The following is an 18656-nucleotide window of genomic DNA, read 5'->3' on the forward strand; positions in this document are numbered from 1 at the left end:
GATTTCCTGAATTGCTTACAGCTTTATGTTTGTACCATTCCACTCCCTCCACAAGAGCTCCACATATAGTGAAAGTCACATTCGAGGACAATTTGTGAAGCGCCTGCCCTCAATTAGTTATACATACCACAACATTGAGATTCTTCCTAATGCTATCACTGTGCCCAGAATCCTGGTCGAAAGCAATAATGGTGATTGGGATTTTTCCCACAGTCAGAGGGACGACTGAGAAGAAGGCTGGTGTTGCTGAGTTCCCCTTAGCCAGCAGCTGCAGCTGCACAGCCTTTGCCGTCGTCTCTGCAGTGCACAGTCCCTTCACTGTCTCCATCTTCACTATCACCTGTGGAGACAAGGCAATGCCCAAGAGCAGTCCTGGTGCAGCACTGAACTGGAAAATACCTCTGGATGCCCCTTCCAATGTAAATTGTTCTGTGGCACCGCGGTCTGTTAATATTCAGCTATATTGATTAGGGCTCTGAAGGTAAATCTGCTAACATTTCTTCTTTACACTGAACTTGAAACTGAGTTTTGGCCTTTCCCTGAACCACAGTGAAGTAAGAAGGACAGTGCATTTTTATACATCCCAGCTCTACACAATTCAATGCAGTTCAGAGGATGCTAGTTGAACAGCTGGGTGGGAGGTGGGAAGAAGTGAAAAAAGAGTACCAGCCTTAGGATGATGGAGGCCCTAAGCCCAGGGACAACTGTGGCCATATGCAGCACTGCATAGGAGTTAGAGGAAAAAGTGGCCCTGTGTTGTATGCTCAATGAGTTTTGTAGCTAACTTTGGATGGTGGGCTTATACTCATTTACCTCTCTATCTTTTGTACCTTGTGAAGTGTCAGTGAGTGTCAGCGTCAGCACTGGGTATTGTCCAGATCAGAAGGCAGCAAAAAGGGAATACATTTCTTCAACGAAGGGGAAGAAGTACCCAAACACAAAGGATATGACTATGAAACATGGTGAATGAAATCTGCTTTATATGGTAAGCTTGATTACCAAGTTGAACCGGATCCTTGGAAAAGCTTTCAAGGTAAGAGCATTATGTGTGGGCTGTAGGGGGACACTGAAGGATGGCCATGTCATTCCCATTAAATTATTACAAAACTATCAATCTAGCTAGCTAGGCATGCAAGGTACCAGTTAGCATGCAAGGTAGCAGTTGTTGATAACACTACCTGGAGATCGTTGGGCAGGTAGTTGTAAACCACTGCTTTTATTTCCAGTTGCTCGTGTCGTCTGACTGAGTATGGTAATCTCAGGGACACAAAAAAGTCTTTGAAAACTGCAAAGCTGTGGGGATCAGCCACACAGAACCCTGGGGTGAGTAAAAGAAAAACAGCTAGAATTGAGAATTACACACTTAACATCAGCTGATAGGAAGTTAAATGTCTAATCAAAACTCAGTGCCTGGGCTGCCCTTAGGTCACGAGCAGGTGAAGAAAACAGGCATACTCAGAACTCATTTAAACTCATCTGCACTACAGACTTATCTCCAGTTTGCCTCCTGGAGTCACTTCCATGGTTTTTGATAGCTAAAACTTGGCAGAAGTGTTTGTATGTTTTGTGAGTGAAATGTGGCCCAGTTTTCCTCCCCTTTCAGAGGGGAGCGGGCAGTATAATATAGACCCTTGGTCCATCCTGCATAGTTCTCATCAACTCCTAGGAGCTCCCAGAGGCAGCACCTGGGAACCTGGGCTCTCTGGTGTCCAGCCCTTGCTGGTCCTTTGCTGGTTTCCTGGTGTTCTTTTCTGCCATAGTGGCCACAGATGTCCATGCTTTGATGGCCAGAACCTGGTCCCAGAATTATACAAAGAAAAGTGGTGTTACTGCTGCTACCTCTCATGTGGCTTCCTGGCCATGTGGAATATAAAATGAAGTGGTTTAAAGAGTGGAAAGAATACATGACAGCTTTTTGATTGTATGACCCATCGTCCTTGAGACCTTACTTCATGTTGCTTTTATAAATATATACCTCAACTTCTAGTTGGGCTTTAACATGGCATAAAAGAGAGAAGTAGCTATTATGATCAAAACACTGTGTTTTTTGCAAAGAATCACAGAATTACTAGGTTGGAAGAGACCTTCAAGATGATCAAGTAAAACAGTATAGACTGTTTTATTCTGTCAACATAATATTGTATCTCTCTTTTAAAAAATATGCATCCTCTATTCATCCATTCAAAGAAACAAACAAAAAATACTCGATACCTTTTTCAGGAGATATACTTATTGCCTGAACTTCCCAGGTAGTTATAGAGTCAGGAGCGAAATTTTTTACACTAAAAACACAAAATAAAATGTATTAGAAGGCATGTATAAAATGTAGACATTGTCATTTGATGAAGTTTGAGTATTTAAAGAGAAAAACATATTCCCCTCAGTTGTGGAGAAAAAATACTTGCAATATTCTGAAGTCCTCTGCATCAGATACTACATAAAGCTGATATTTATAGACATTTGAGAACACAAATTTAAACATATTCAGCTAGTCAGGCAACAGAGTACCTGTGCTTTCCAGGGCCTTCCACTTCTTCTAAACTCCACCACCAGCTCTCAGGAAAATAACTGCGCAAGCTGACAGAGGTTTCATCAAACAATTCTTCATGTTCACTGTATTCTGCAAATTAAGAATGAAATTTCTTTTTGGAAGTCTTCAGCTGTTGCCTTACAAGTTGACTGTTTACAAGACAGTGTAAGAGCACAAAAAATGCTCTGAATGAAAAGATTTCATCTGGGTTTCATCTTGTACATTAAAGAAAAATGTTGAAAAAAGAGAAGCAATGACCATAGCTTTTCCCTGAACAAAGAGATAGTTCCTCTTTCCAACTTCAATAACTATACACTACCAAATGAGAAATCAGTACTCAGTAGTAAGGCTAGCAAAAATGTTCCCAGTGTCCCATACTTGTGACAGACAGGGGAAATCTCTGAGAAATGGTAGCAGAAATTACACTCAGAATGAGATCATTTTAGATGCAAAGTATTTTTTTTTTTTGGTAATATAATAGCAGTACCACTAATTAAAGAGGCTCAAATCTGAGACAACCACCCCTTTTCCCCACTCTGCTGTCTGTGGCCTTCTGAGGTGTGGGCAGGGGCCATCAGTTCCTCTGTAAGATTGGAGGGGCCAGCAATGGCTGAAGTGATTCCTGCCTTTTCTCACCCCAAGAAATTATCCCGTCCCACTCCCACCTTCTCAGTGTACAGATGTGAAAATGCAATGCTGTGTGGCTGCTGCACTGTACCAGGGGTCTCTGAAATGCTGATGTGAAAACTTCCTCCCCAGCCCCATGACCCTCCCCAGCCACCACAAGAAGGGTGAAAGTGGCAGAGCTGTATGCCACTGCTCTTTACGTCGTGCCAAGCCAACTCTGTTCCTCTGCTTCCTGAGGGCTGTGGCTTTCTCACAGCAGTCCCGGAAGGCATTCCTGCATTCCCGGGAGCCAGACACCTTTGCCAGCCTTCTTGCACAAGAAAACCTCATGGGATTTAATTTCATTCCATCTTGGCAGCATTTCAGTAGAGCAGTGTTTTGGTATCTCCTGGCTACAATAGAATTAAAGCCCAGAATTAGTGCTGTGTGAGTAGAAATCAGCGTAAAGGTGTTCAGTGTGCTCATTCCTGTCATTCTTTGCCATTAACATCAGTTTGTATTGCGAAGCCAAGCTTCAGCCTGGGAGCTTGAAAACAGTCCATCCTAAAAACTGTCCACAAACACAGGAGGAAATCATAGGCTCTATGGCATCCTAGACATTCTGTTCTAAGCCCTCTCTTCCTAGTCAGACTGAATTAAAATTTGAATCCTCTTTGCAGGCTGGAATTCTTAATAGAAATAGCAATATCAGTGTTCTCTTTCTTAAATAGAGTCTGATTTCAAAAGAAAGGAAGAATCCAACTCCAAGCCTTCATGCCTTCTGGCAAGAAAATGAGAAAAAAAAATTTGCACAAATTGACATTTTATACCAAATGCTATACTAATTCTTCTCTTAATTGACGCACAAAGTTGGCACAGCTTCAAAGCAGAATGTCAAGGGAAAAAAAAGGATTTATAAAACATCTTCTAACCATACGAATGATTTTGAAAACCTCAAAGTCGTGACTGATGACATGACACGTTATCTACTAGAAGTACTTTGCATTTGGGATTATAAAGCAGTGAACTATTTTCCATTTATAGGCGTTATTTAGTTTTGTTTTTTGAGCTGTGCTGAAGAATGATGCATCATGCAGCATAGTACACACATTTGTGCTAGGTTATGTCACGTAATGCAAGAACTGGAACTAAGAATATCTTGGCATCCTTCACTATGTCATCACTTCTTGCCTCCTAGATCCCAGACACATCCCTTTGCCTTCCCTGCTAAGATTTTCAGGCCACCCAGAGGAGCAGACATACCGATTCCTGACATTTTTTTCTGAAAATTCAAAGATCTCTTCTGCCTTCTGGTGCCCTGGTGGCATTTGTATCCTGGGAAGGCAAAACAGAAGTGCTTGGTCATGATGATATGACAGGAACAGCCTGGTCATTCGCATCATTCATGAAGACCTGTCTTAGGACCCATCTCATTGACAGAAGACCCACAATTTGAGGGAAAGTCCCACAAATCTTCCAGCCTAGCCAATTGCTTCCTGCCCCAGCTGAGGTGGTCAGCAAAGGACCTCCATCCACCCTCTGAGATATCTGAGCTGTCAGCACCTGGTGGAAGAGTAGAAGAAGGATAATACAAAAGCAAAGGAGATTTTACAGCATAAGAGTAAAAATGTTTCTGATTTTTTAAGCAGTCTCCTCACATCTATAGCAGTCTTACACAAATTTCTAAAGGGCAGACTGCACTTACCTTCCCGAATGCTGGATTGAATTGTGTCTGATATAAAAGCCAGACCAACATCAGTAAAAACTTGAATGCTATTTCTGCCACCACCCGCAGAACAGCCAAGATCATAAGAATTCATAGCATTAAATACCTGCCAAATAAAATGAGACAGGTACATAGTACATGCTTGTAAAATGTTTACATATATATCAGGAAAAGATCTTGTAGCCTTTGATTCGCAGAAACAAGAAAAACTGGTGGTTTTTCTGCTTCCAAGCTGCATTTGGAAGCAGATTAAAGCTGAGGGATGCTTTAGTTAGCAAGCACTTTCAAGCCATGCTTTTTAAAGTTTACAAACTTGTCTGCCATAAGATGGAAATCCCCATCTTAAATACACCACTCATCTTAATCATACAATTCATCTTAAATAGATCCTAGATTGCAAAAGAAAAAATGTTTTCAAGTTTAGCAAAGCATTGTCTAAGCAATTAATAGCCATTAAGTCCATTTTGATCCTCTCATTAGTCATGGAAAAATTTGCTTGACTAGTAGATGTGATATTTTCTTACAAATATCTTACCTTTTTGGCCGTAAGCTTATTTTTCTTGTTCAGAATAAAAACTGCCTTATCAACCACAGCTAAGGCAACTTTTCCTGCATGGTCTGTTTCAATCTGTAAATTGACCTGGTCTGTTGGTTCATACGTGTCTTGTTCTGTTCTCACTTTAATCTAAATAGAAAAGATTGAAACAAAAGTATCATATTTGTTGATAAAAAGTAAAAACTCTTTGGGCCAGGAATACTTCCAGCTGTGACCATCAGCAGTCAGAGGCTGGGAAATGGTTCTGTTTTGTGGAGTTTCTGCCTGTAATCCTGTGTTTTGGAACACATGGGTGTAGACATTTCATGCTGCGGAAATCATGGGGAGCTGAAAGATGTGTCTTGCAGGCCACTGGATGTTGGCTTTCAATGACATTTAAGCACTAAGGGAAATTTAAAGTTTGTGTTAGGGATTTGTGGAACTGTGGTCTTCAATATAATTTTTTTCTTTTCCAGTGGGGAAAAAAATACCATGAAAGACATGGTACAATGTCTTTGTCATTACATGGTAATGTACAAAATTATCCAACTTAAACCAGTCTGTAATAGTATTTCCTGCTTTCTATCACACACTTGAAATTTTTATCATAACTGAGCAAACACAGATCTGGTTCTGATGTACACACTTCTATGGGTTAAAGAGGAAGTAGCCATGGCGATTAGGAAATAATATGAATTATTACTAGAAATGCCTGTGAACATTATTGAATTTTGCCCTTGTATAAACGAAGCATTGGTTTGTCTGTTGGAGATGGATGATTTTTTTTCTTGAAAACCTTTTTTCCTCTCAATGGAATATCATATTCTTTTTCCAAAACAAACATTTTTAGTGGAAAAATAATTTTAGACAGCTGATAATTTTCATCAATTGGGTTTTCATGCTACTGGGAGAAATTCCTGTGTCTTGTTTTTTTTTTCATTTTACTTTATGGTCCCAGAATGAGGAGGAAGAAGAGGAGAAGGAAGATGAAAGAAAGGCTTAGAGGGCCTCCCATTTTGTCTACACTTCATTTTCTAATGTAAACTGTTCTTTTTAAAAGCTTTTAAAGAGTTACCCAAACTCAGAAAATTACTTTTATCAGAAATTAAAAAGCTTGAAAAATTAGTTCAAATTCATAATTTTTCCCAATAAATGCATTCACTTTCTTTTTTTGTGACACACATCATTACAAAAAGAGAAAGTTACAAAGAGATTCTGCCCCCTCAACAATTCTATCAGTGTTTTTTTGTCAGTTTCTAAAATATGGACACTCACAGGGGGTGATTTCTCTCTAAGAAACTGTATTTTTCATCTCTTTAAGGCACAGCTTGGGAGCCTTTCTGAGCTATGCCTTTTGGCATGATTCCTGATGACTCCTTTCGGATAAAAATGACATTTCTCACTTTATAATCCCAGGCCTGCACTTGCTCTGCCAGTACCCCATTTATAAAGGATTTTGGAATGCAACAACAGAGGCCACGAGCTTTGAAAGCACCTTTCCTTCGCAGACATCCGTGACATCCACCCACACAGAATCAGCGATGATCTCTTGCTGGCCCTCGTGCTCAATGAAGTAGTAGGCTAAAAACCGAAAGGCAGGCACCATCTTGTCAGTGATTTTAAGGTTTATTACTTTGTTTGAGGATGGGACCCTTCCCAGAAGCTCAGCTTGTCCCTTTGCCACAACCTGCAAGGCAGAAACAAAGAGAAATCAAATACTGTGACTATGCTCCAGAAAGGGCATTATGTTGCATAATTTTACTGTTTTGTTTTTTTTTTTTCCCTGAGGCAATTTCTGTTTAAAATATATTCTCTTATTCTATTCCAATGGCACTAACCGTTTTGATTGCCAAGCTGTACACCAGTAGCCTGGAGATGTGCACACTGTGGTGGTGGATCTCTGCTACACTGGTCTTGTGGCCCAGGTTTGAACACAAATCTTTCACCCTCCACTCAGTCTTACAGCTTGAGAAGGGGTACTCAGATAATAGACTGAATTTTGTTTCCTGCAATGACTGGTCATCACATCCAGGAAGATACCAGCATTACTTAATCTGTAATCAGTACTGAATTTTTCAGATGGTGTGAAAGAAAGTACCACAGACTGGTCCTTAACTGATTTCAGCCCATCCTTCGCTATTTAACTCCTTTCTTCCTACATTATGTTGACTATATTCATGGGTGGTCAGAAGGAAGAAAAACAGGCACAGTGACAGGAGTGAGAGTGCTCTTCCCTGAACAAAATATGTGAAGCTTTCCTAAACATACAGGGTTTCAGGAAGAAACAAAGGCAGGCTACAGCCTGCTCTGAAATCCTTACTGTCTTTGTTAAGATGACCAAAGCTGGGGAGAGACCCTCACTGCTGAGTTCCAGCAGTGTCTGCCACCATCCCTCCCACATCTCCTGCCTGCCCAGCACTACACCTTTCCAAAGACTGGCAGCGCCCATTCCAGCCCTGTGATACATCATCCATTGAAAACAAACCCCCAAACCTAAACTTAACTCCTAGGGATACAATTATTCCAATGTATCAGAGTCCTTTTAAAAATAAATGGGAACTGATATCTTGGCACTTATCATCCTGAGCGATTTAGGCTGCCAAGGGAAATTCGGACAAAGAGAGCAAGAAGAGGATTAAACACATTTCACATTCAACAGATCCACTCCTGGAATCTACCCATGAACACATTTGTCTCATTCAGAAAAATAAATACTATGCATTTTACATGCCCCAAAAATAAGTGCAAATGTATAAAAATTAGCAGAAACATAGAAATAATTTATGAAAAGAACCTATGCAGATCTCTAGTCCAGCTGCTTTCTCCAAGATGAGACATCATGAGGGTAAGATTAGGTGAGACTTGCGAGGGTTTCTTTTATTGAGTGTTGAATTTTTCTAAGGCTGGAATATCTCTCAACTCTCTGGGGAATCTCTTCTAATATTGCACTCATCACTAGTGAACAGATTTTTCCAAAACGAATCTTCCAGGCCATAATTTTTTACCTTGGTCCCTTCTTCGATTGTGTGACACCACCTAGGACATCTTGTCTCCACCATTCCTTAATTCCTATTCAAGTAGTTTTAGGTTGCAATTAACTCACTTTTAGGCACTTCACCAAACTGAACAAGCCCAGTTCCCTCAGCCTGTCTTGGCGAGTCAGAGCACCAATCCTCCCATTTGCCCTTTATTGGACCCCCTCAGTTTTCCCTTGCATCAATAACTAGGTAAACTTTCCAGATTGCATAATTTCTGAAAGAAATTACTGATATGATGCTATTCTGTTTACCATATAGTAGAAATAGCCAAAGTTTCCACTGCCAGCCTGATGAATATCATTCAAGGTGATGGGTAAGGTATCTCCAGGTGCCACAACAGTGTGAGGGATGCTGATGCTGAGGTAGTTTGGAGAAGCAGGCTGGTATCTTTCAGCTCTGATACTGGCTTCAGGTGTTTCTAACCTTTCTTTACCCTCTTCAGCCTTTACCTATCAGGGAAGAAAACGACAGAGTGAGTAAAGTGTCTCACAGGAGACAGTGCATAGTGGCACCAACAATCATATTGTGCTAGGTTGTTTGGAAAATGCTGTGAAGTGAGAGGAATAATTGCTGAGACCTCGTTAACAAAATGTGGCATCAAACCCCAGGATTTTAGTTACTTTATTCTCTTACCCCATTTCGCCTCTTGCTGTATTTGCATTTGGTATTTTCACCCTTGGCTCTTTCTAAATAAGAATCAATGGGTCAAAATCACAAAGTGATTTTGTACTCAGACAAATTTTCTTCCCCCCATTTTATATTGCACACATAATTGAACCCTGTGAGTAGGCAGATGTAGTTGGCCCTCTTCATTGCTCAGGAACTTTTCTTTCACTTTCTTCTCATAATTTTCGACCACTTTGTATGATGATATTCCTTACAGTCCCATTTCTGTCCTTCATTCCAGGCAAATGCACATCCAAAACACAAAAATGCACCACTATAACTCCCAAGGCTGTGATGTACAGGAGTGTCCTTCACTTAAGACATCCCTCAGGCCCCTGCTCTGTCTAGCAAATCTTACACAATCTGGACAAGAATCTGCAGGTGGTGTAAGAAATTATGTTCCACCCTCTGTGCTAATTCGATGAAACATGATCATCCTCTCAGTTGTTTATAATTGCCTTATGAGCAATTCTCAGTGGGATACTTTTAAACATGTATGCTTGCATTTTTTTTACCTTTATTTCAAGTATTTGAGCATCACTGGGGGCGTCAAAAGTAATGGAGACCAGACCTTCCCTATTACAGAAGGCAGTCTTCTTCACTGAGGGTTTTCCAGGCAAGGTAACAGTGGCAGTGACAAATAGGAAGGCAGCAGGAGCACCATCAACCAAAGTGGCAGATGCCTATTGAAACAAACAAAAAAAAAACCCAACCAACCAACCAACCAAAAAAGTTTTATTATTTAAAGGAAAATTTATATTTTAAAAATGCCCACAAGCAAGAAGCAATTGGCATCTATTTGGTCTAAGCAGATCCCATAGATATTTGTCATTAAGTATTATAAGGTAAATTTCTGACTTCAACTCTTTGTAGAAAACTCTAGAAAATTGAAGGTGTGACGTTTCAAGCTGCATAAACTTAAATGCATTTTTTTTAAAAAGGCTATACACTGTTTTACTTTTCAGAATTTTAATTTGATGTGGGATTAATTTGTTACAATAATCTTGTTTCAGTCTTTTGATATGGAAGTGAGGAAGAGATTGTTAAGGTTTATAAAACCCTGTAGTGTGACAATGCATGTCGACTTCTAGAATAGAAAACCAGCATTTTCTGGATGTTCAGGCTCTGAGCATACAGGTATGAGACAAGCCAGCCACAGAAACAGTAGCTATGTGTTGGACCTATCCTTGAAGGTCTCTGTCCTACAGAGCTCACAGTGGATCAGACGAGGAAGGAGTGCAGATATAAATGCATTGCTGTGGAGGCAGACAGATGCAGTCAGGGCACTACATACCACAACAGAGAAGGGGGCTCCGGGCACAAAATACTTTTTGGTGTTAGACAGATCAAGAGCATAAGGAGATCTCACAAACTTCACACTGCTGAGTTCTTCTTCCCTCATCTCACCACCTGTTAATATCAAACAGTATGGACTTGCATACCTTGGATATCTAATTTTCTAAAAGATTTTGTTTTCATTTTCAACTAATGGCAAGAGTTAAGGTTACCTAATGTCATCTTCTGCAACTTGGGGCTTGAGCAGCTGCTTTCCATCTAGGATTCTTCTAGTTAATTCCCTACAGCATGAGCAAGCTTTACAGCAAAGATGGATCCAGCAAGACCAGATTCCCCACATAAAAGATTACACCAGAGAAAGATCAATGTGAATCTTCCAGACTGTATCAGCTAAGCCATATTGTACTCACTTGCAGTTTCTACAGTGGTTACAGCGACATATAAATGAAACCCTTCCAGAGTGGAAATACTCTTTCTCAGTTTCTCTTCCAAAAGTGGTGTATTTAAAGTAACTCTTCCTTTTCCATTTTGGATCTAAAACAAAAGTGGGAGAAAAAAAAAAAAAAGGAAAGAAAGCTAAAGAGAGCCCTTACTGTTTTGTTGCCATTGTAGCCATTAGAATTAAAGTGTTGTTTATATCACAACTACAGTATTATGGACTTGTAAGTTTCCAGAACTTCTGATAATATTCAGCTTAGGTAGGATAAATCAGAGTATTTCCATTGAAAACTTACTGATAGCTGTTGCTCCAGGCCTGGAATAAATATTTTGTTCTCATTTTCATCGATTATGCCAAATCGCACATATGCAGCACCTTGAATCTCTTTCCCATAAGAATGTCTTTTGAAGGAAGAAAAGCGAGGAGAGTGATCATTATTTTAATAAAAAGCAAGCATAAAGCAGACTTAATCATTTTATGCTGAAAAAATATTGGAATATTTGTCGGCATCCCATTTGTAAATAATAGCTTTAAGAAAAAATTTAGTCCTACTCTCTCATAACTCAGACCTGAAAACTTTTACTGATCTTTGTGCCAGCTGGTGATTTCAAATGCAAAGATATTTAAAGCATAAGTCACATTGACAGAATCACATGGGGAGAGATCATCTGAAAAATTTCACTACATTTAATTTTTCTCTTTTTTTTTTTTTTTTTTTACAAATTTATAAGAACTTAAGTTGCACAGAGAAGTCTTACACCACTCATACCATTTCACTTGGATGAACAGCTAATTCCTTTGTATGAGGCACCTCAAGAGCAGAGCAGAGAAAATAAAGGATCAAAGAATAATTTCAGGGACTGATATGAAATACTTGGTACCTCTGAAGACATAGAGCAGGAAGACCCTACCTGCTGATATTTGAACACCTGCATTGGGTAGAGTGGACATCCTCCGCCCCACGTCACTCCTACAGATTTAGGCAGTATGGCATAAAAGTCTTCTTGCAAGTGAAATATTTGCTAGATCAGCATCTGGCCAGAACACGCCCGAACATTTAATGAAGGTCATCGGGTGAGAGGATAGGGCATGTTGTAGCACCTGGGTCTGTACTCGAGAAAGCCCTGGCAGATGGCATCTTCCAGCAGCACAGTGTGCAATGTGCTACATGAGACCCGTCATGGCCATGGTGCTGTCTTTTGCTTGTGGGAATCCTGCTTCACCTCTCTCCTGTAATGGTTTATTTTTGTTTAAACAAGCCTCTTTCAAATAGACCTGATCAGCAGCACTGATCTATACCAATAAAGCCAATGGAGAGGCAGCTCTTATGAAAACTGCATTAAATGCCAGAGCTAATAAATGGGAAGCAATAGTCAATTACACAAAATAATGTCATTACATGCATGGCCTGTTCAGAGAAATAAGTTCAGTCATCAGGAATTCCATATGCTGATTTTGATGAAAGTCATGCAGGCCTGTGTAGCACCACTAGGAGCTTTTCCAAAAAGGAAAGGAATGGTATCCAGTTATTGAACATCAATTTTTCTTCTTAAATAATTATGATGCTAATGAGGAGTCAAATATATATGAAGTTAATAAATTCAAAATATAGTGCTGCAATAGCACAGAGAAAAATTTAGAAAAAAATTAAAATACTAAAGCCAGTGATTTGAAATCACTTCATATCACAACATTGAGTTATCATGATTAAAGCTAGTAATTATTCAATAGAACCAAATAAAAATTTAAGGTGATCAAGAGGAGATAAGAAGAGTTGAGTTTGTTCAGGCCAGCACAAGGAGGTGGATACAGGCTCTGTCTGCTCTCTCAAGGTGTGCTGGGGAACAGAAGGACCAGCACAGACAAGGACAGCAGGCAGTAGTCTAACAACCCTCACTCCTCTGAAACTCAATAGATTTCTCCCAACTATGAAAGAAGACCAGCTGCTTCCACCTGCCTGTTCTCATTTCATAACATTTACTCCTTTTTAGAAAAATAAAAAAAAGCCAAACGTATCAAGTTCTAATTTAGTCATTCTCCTAAGAAGCAGTTTCTTAGCATTTCCACTCCTATGAAACCTGAAAATTCAACAGCCAAAAAATTATTTTTGCTAAAAAATATTTTGATGGATTCAATTTTCATTGTCTACCTTCCTAAGTTTCTCTGTGTTTCATATCATTCTAATTTGGTATGGGACTAGGTGCAATTAATTTTCCCTTGAGCCCTGCCCCATGGTCTGGCCTGTCTGAGAGCTCTGTAGCTATGGAACATCCAGACCAGTGCACTGCTGCTCAACAATAGGCATGTGATGGTCATGGAAACTCCTCTGATTATTTGCATTTATCTGCCTGGAAGCCTTTCTTCATAAATCATTACTCTCAAACAAGCACTAGCTTATTACTTATAGACTTCATTGTGCTTTGAGAAAATTCTATACCCAAACCTGAATCCAGCTCTACTTGAATGTTATATAGCACAGTGGAGACTTTAGAATATTTCTAGATGTTTAAACTAAAAATATACAAAAAACCAGGTGATCAGCCTGAAACCTTGTTAGCAACACAGAGGAGACTCCTAAATAGCCACCTTTGATAGAGAACTGAAATATTCAGAAAATCTTGTTCCAGCTTGATCACCATGACCTGGACCCGGGCGGCACTTGGCACTGATGTCTCAAATCAGTGGTGGAAACAGAGAGTATACAAGATTAGTCACATCCAAGGCAAGCCAGAAGCTAGTTAAGTGTTAATGAGAAGAAAAAGGAAGAAGTCACAAAACTCATAATTGCTTATCTGCTTCTTAATCAGTCTAGCCCTGAGCACACCTACTTTGCCTCGATATCAAACACAAAGCTGTCATTCCAGATGTGGTAGTATGGATGAAGTGGGATGAGTTTGACTTCAAAACTTGGAAGCTCTGCATGAAAAAAAGAAGACAAAAGGTCATGACATGTGAGTTTCAAACATACCTTAAAATCCTGTTGTGGCAACACACCCTGAGACAATGTAGCTGTACTGAGGGGATGCTTTAGTTTGAATTAGCAGTGCTCTTCTGAAGCAAATCTGGTCATTTTCCCTTCTTCTGCTTTGCTTCACATAGTGGAGCAATCTTCAAGCACACAAAATTTATTTATTTACAGGGAAAATACAATGAGTGACTCACCCTGAAGTAGGAGCAGGCTGAACTAAACCCACCCTGAAACGGGTAGAGTGTGGATATGAGCTCCTCAGCATCAGCTGTGCCACTCTGAATTTGCTCCTACAAAGCCAACCTATTTGCTCCTGCAGGTATATCAGAGTGATTTGCTCCTGCTTGCAGCTGTTTGGAGAGGAGGCAGTAATTGTCACAATTCTGTTACCTTCACTAGCTAAGGCAAAATCAGTTTTGTTAAACTGAGATTTTTATACAATCTCAAGGTTTTCTTTTGTCTTTGAAGGAGAAAAACCCTAAAACAATTAAACAACAAACACACATTAATTTTACAAGAAAGTATAATTTCAGTGTAAATCAATCCGACCACTTCTTATCCCAAATTGTTACATTTTTGCATTTTTACTTTATCCAAAGGGCCCTTATTTTCCATAAAAAAGGTTATTTGAGGATAGGAATGACTTGCATAAACTTCCAGATTGAATTCAACTGAGACAAAATGGACAGCTTTTTTTTCTTTTTTTCCCTCCCAGTCTTCACTGTAAACTTTAGCCAAAATTGCAATGACTTCAAAATGGAGCTCATCTAATTTTTTTTTTCTGCAGTAGGTGAGCCCTTACAATGTTTTGTGACAAAATGTTAAAAAGGTGTTTAAAATGTTACCAAATCTATATAAAAGCAGAGGTGCTTATTTTTTAAAATATAAGTGGAAGACACACAAACCCAGAGATCAGAGATAGCAATGATGCATTGAAATACCATGAGTTGTCCTTAGTGCCTAACTACAGCCAGATTTAACCACTGCAGTATATTTTTAGCACATTGTGATAGTTCCATATATTTATAATGCAAATGTTATAATATCTCACCATATCTTTTAACTTCAAATTCAGTGGAAACGTTAGACATTTCATGTTGATGAAACCAGGCTTTGATTTTCCAAATTCCAGGCCTAAAGTTCAGATTCAGCAGAAAATAATTAATTACAATTCCTCAGATATTTTATGATGCCAACATATAAATTTTCTCTAAATTATAATATTTTCCTTGCTTTGATCTCATCCCAAACTAATTAATTAATGGATTTCTTTTTACTGGGAGAAGCCAGCAACATATTTCCAAATGTCTTAGGAAACACTCAAAACAAGTATGAGGAAGTGCAAGATAACATATTTGCAAACCACTACCTTTGAAAAGTCCACAGAAACAGAGAACTAGTAAAATATTTCCTATAGATTATCTTCACTGAGATATCAAAATCAACCTAGCATGTCAGAAGACCCTGAATATTAAGAAAAAGCTTGACTGATTGAAATAAGAGATAATAAATGACACTTTGCAGACTAGTCCTTGTAGAAGTGCTCTCTTGAATGCAGCCATACATTTGAGCAGATAATTGAGCAGTTTGTTTAATTGTTCTTTACCAGGATGCATGTTGCTAATTGCAGCATATTGACAGTAAATTCTGGTCTCATCTCTCCTAGGTAATAGTATATTTAAAGTTAAAAGGATACTGATCACAGGCTCCATATGTCCCCCATGGTGAAAGAAAGAAAATTTTGAAAATTAATTCAAGAAATTCAACAGCTGAAAATCTTAATCTACAGATTTTGATGCAGAAGGCAGAGCAGTAACATACTCAGCAATGTCAGGTATATCGAAGTGTTCACCAAACACTGCGTTTATTTTCCGGTCTGACTTTTTAGCCACCATTCCCTTGGAATTCTGTTGAGACAGAAGAAGAAAACATGAAATTATGCACCAGGTGTCAAACATTTACATCCAAAATCTTAAGGTCATATCCTAGTCCTGTGGAAGAGAAAACACTTTACTTACTTTCCTACTTTATTATTTACATGTCACATATCTCCATGTTTCTGATACGGGCCAAAAATAACTACAGATATCTCACTATGTGCAAATACAGATTTCTGGAGAGGAGTCCCAGTTATTGTTGTGTTCTTGGATGGTTTGTATAAGTTTTCCATACCTCCTGTGCTGAAGAAGCACTCATCAAAAGTGTTTTTGCATACTTACTAGCACAGCAACTGTAACCGTGTCATCTGTCGGCCTCATTGCATTGTCCAGAATGAAGATCCTGTATCTGACTGTTTAACAGAAGAATAAATATGTTCACAAATTTATTTCTGGCCTTTCTGTATACATATAATTGCAATCTGTAAACTGAGCTACCGAATTTAAGAGAAAACTCTTTTAGTGAAAAGAAGTCTGAGAAATTTCAAAAAATAATTTTCCATAGCCTTTGCATGTTACATGACTGGATAAATTTTTGAAGCAAATTCTGAAAATTACTCCAGGAACTTCACTTGCTTTTGTGTTCCTTCTGCAGCCGAGGCCTGAAACCAAACTAAAACCCCTTTTTTACTTCCCACTTTTGTTAATTAAATTGGAAAGTAACAAAGCAGTAGTGCTCATAAAGAGCAAAGGTAACTCATTGCTGGTGTTACAAGCAGAAGCAGTAGGAACTCAGTTTTTGGCAGTTTCTCATGATTTTTTTTTCCAAAGGAAAGTCAGCATTAACCTTTTTGAACAAAAAGGAGCAGAATTTGTCTGTCTCCCTTAAAAGTGACTGTCTCTGGAAGCATTTCCACAGGGGTTGCTGCAATGTGCAGAGCAGACCCTGCAGAAGCCCTGGCTGCCAGAACAACTGGCTCGTTATTACTTTTTCTAATCCTGCCCTTGTAACATCCATATTGAACACGTGAAGAGAAGCATTTGTATTTTAACCTTGGGAACTTGGTGTGTATATGGGCTTATCTGTCTGGATAAAAATGTAGCCTTTCTTGGAGGACAGGAGGATGCGAGTGCTCTTGGCAGTCATATGAAGCTCCTTGCTCTCAGTGACCAGTAGAACATATGGCAGATTACTCTTCTTGAACAGGCTCTGCTGCAGACTCCCTGGCTTGACCTGAAGATAATAAAAGGGAAAACCCCACAGAGTCAGAGATGAGCCTGGTAACTTTGGGACCACATAGCTGAGGCCCACTACAGCTGACGTGCTTAAATGATCTTATTAGCACCATTCAACAAAAGATTCGCAATTATGTCTTTCTTACTGGGTGTTAAATCATTCTTAGTGGGTGAATATTTCTTTTAAAGTAGAAATACTCTCTAATCCTCCATTTTCCACCACAGAAAGCCACTTTCTTCTGTTTAGTGTCAATAACTCCAGGTGGGAGACTTCAGTCTACATGCCTGTATCTTGTAACCCCTAGTTATGCTAAAATCTTGGTTATGATATTGCTGCGTTGCTTCACGCAGTTTAATGTGTTGCTTCTAAACATCACCCTTGACAGGAACCTGATTTGAAAACTCAGCTGTTAACTTTGGGAGTAACCAACCAGAGCTAAACTGAATATTGATGCGTGCTTTTTTCCCAGCCAAATAGCCCAAACTAGTGCTACTGAAATAACTCCTGCCAGACTTCAAAGAATGGTGCCAGGAGTAAATGATGCAACATGGGATGTAAAGAATTAATCAACTTAAAAATCTGCAGAAAGAACACAGGCTTTGGTCTGAGAGACTACATATTTGTAAAGGTTTCTCCTGCATTGTAAAATGCCAGTAATAACCAAAAGACCTGCATGCAGTCATATTTTAAGCGAGGCAGAAAACCCAACAGTGAGAAAACAATAGTGTTTAAATTACATTTCATTTACCACCATGTGACAAAATCTGGAGGTATATGGGCACAAAAGGGTGAATAGGGTGCTGCTGTCACTGCAATTGGTTTTGTCAGTGTCTCTCAAGATCAGTGTTGTCTCAGTTCCAGCCTATTCCAGCTAGAGATTATGTGCTTTTTATTACCAAATTAGAAAAAAATCAGTGTGATGTCAGACTCACCATTATTTTTTTAGTCTCTTGGTAGCCATTATTTTGATTAAGGTTAAAGTAGATCCTCTCTGATACGAGCTGATTTTTTGTCTCATCTTTGAAGTATGCAGTAACTTGCACAGGGCTCTGTGCTCCATGGACTTGAACTGTTATCGTCTCATGTGTGCCCAAATGCACCACATTTGGGGCAGTAATAAGAAATCTAAAACAACAGATAAACAGATTGTCTAGTATGTTCAATGCATGCAAACACTATGAATTTTAAAGATAAAACAGGCTCTCACAAAATAGCTGAACATGGAACTTGTGGAGATCACCTAATCCATCACCCTTGTTAGTCAGAGTAAAGGTTAAAATAAAATAATTTTCTCTGATTGATCTCCAGATTCTGAACTTTCCCATTTAAGTCCTGTAAAACATCAATCACTACACATAGATGAGAAAAAGCCTGCAATATGTCTCAGAGACTACCAGTGCAATTTATAACTTGGTGCAACTCAGAGAAATCTCTGTAAACTTGGATTTCTGAAAAAAAATGAGGCCATGCATTGAAAGACAATGAATACATATTCATAAATACACAATTAATGCTATGAAGTTATGTATCTTCATGTACTAGCACCCACATGCCAGCTTATGCTTTGATGTGTCATGAGGTATAGATTCCCTATATAACCATATGTATGGGTTACAAGTAGCTGATCTTCCTTGCAATATCACTGTGAAATATTCTAAATGAGAGATCACAGAAGTTAAGACGACATCCCTGGGAAGGGTTGAGTTGGAGGCTAAATTGGTTGGAATTTTTTTCTTCT

The 18656-nt window shown here is 39.1% G+C and overlaps 1 protein-coding gene across 7 annotated transcripts in view; it reads right to left on the reverse strand.

Moving 5' to 3' along the window:
• LOC100231134 (complement C4-A) overlaps positions 1 to 18656 on the reverse strand; it is a 53387-nt gene that overhangs the window by 22306 nt on the left and 12425 nt on the right. For 6 of the 7 annotated variants that reach the window (XM_002194659.7, XM_072929607.1, XM_030273625.4 and 3 more), the window contains 20 exons: positions 17851 to 18043; positions 16735 to 16915; positions 16024 to 16094; positions 15626 to 15711; positions 14856 to 14938; positions 13665 to 13752; positions 11132 to 11237; positions 10808 to 10931; positions 10396 to 10511; positions 9617 to 9784; positions 8687 to 8884; positions 6893 to 7084; positions 5398 to 5547; positions 4842 to 4968; positions 4400 to 4471; positions 3358 to 3549; positions 2509 to 2620; positions 2212 to 2282; positions 1179 to 1318; positions 128 to 340 (listed from right to left, as the gene is read on the reverse strand). In XM_002194659.7, the coding sequence (XP_002194695.6) occupies positions 128 to 340; positions 1179 to 1318; positions 2212 to 2282; positions 2509 to 2620; positions 3358 to 3549; positions 4400 to 4471; positions 4842 to 4968; positions 5398 to 5547; positions 6893 to 7084; positions 8687 to 8884; positions 9617 to 9784; positions 10396 to 10511; positions 10808 to 10931; positions 11132 to 11237; positions 13665 to 13752; positions 14856 to 14938; positions 15626 to 15711; positions 16024 to 16094; positions 16735 to 16915; positions 17851 to 18043 (2683 nt within the window). The remainder of the gene's footprint in view (positions 1 to 127; positions 341 to 1178; positions 1319 to 2211; positions 2283 to 2508; positions 2621 to 3357; positions 3550 to 4399; positions 4472 to 4841; positions 4969 to 5397; positions 5548 to 6892; positions 7085 to 8686; positions 8885 to 9616; positions 9785 to 10395; positions 10512 to 10807; positions 10932 to 11131; positions 11238 to 13664; positions 13753 to 14855; positions 14939 to 15625; positions 15712 to 16023; positions 16095 to 16734; positions 16916 to 17850; positions 18044 to 18656) is intronic. The other variant, XM_072929629.1, reaches the window with a different exon arrangement.

Source organism: Taeniopygia guttata, chromosome 1 (assembly GCF_048771995.1).
Source record: "Taeniopygia guttata chromosome 1, bTaeGut7.mat, whole genome shotgun sequence".
NCBI classification, from domain to species: Eukaryota; Metazoa; Chordata; class Aves; order Passeriformes; family Estrildidae; genus Taeniopygia; species Taeniopygia guttata.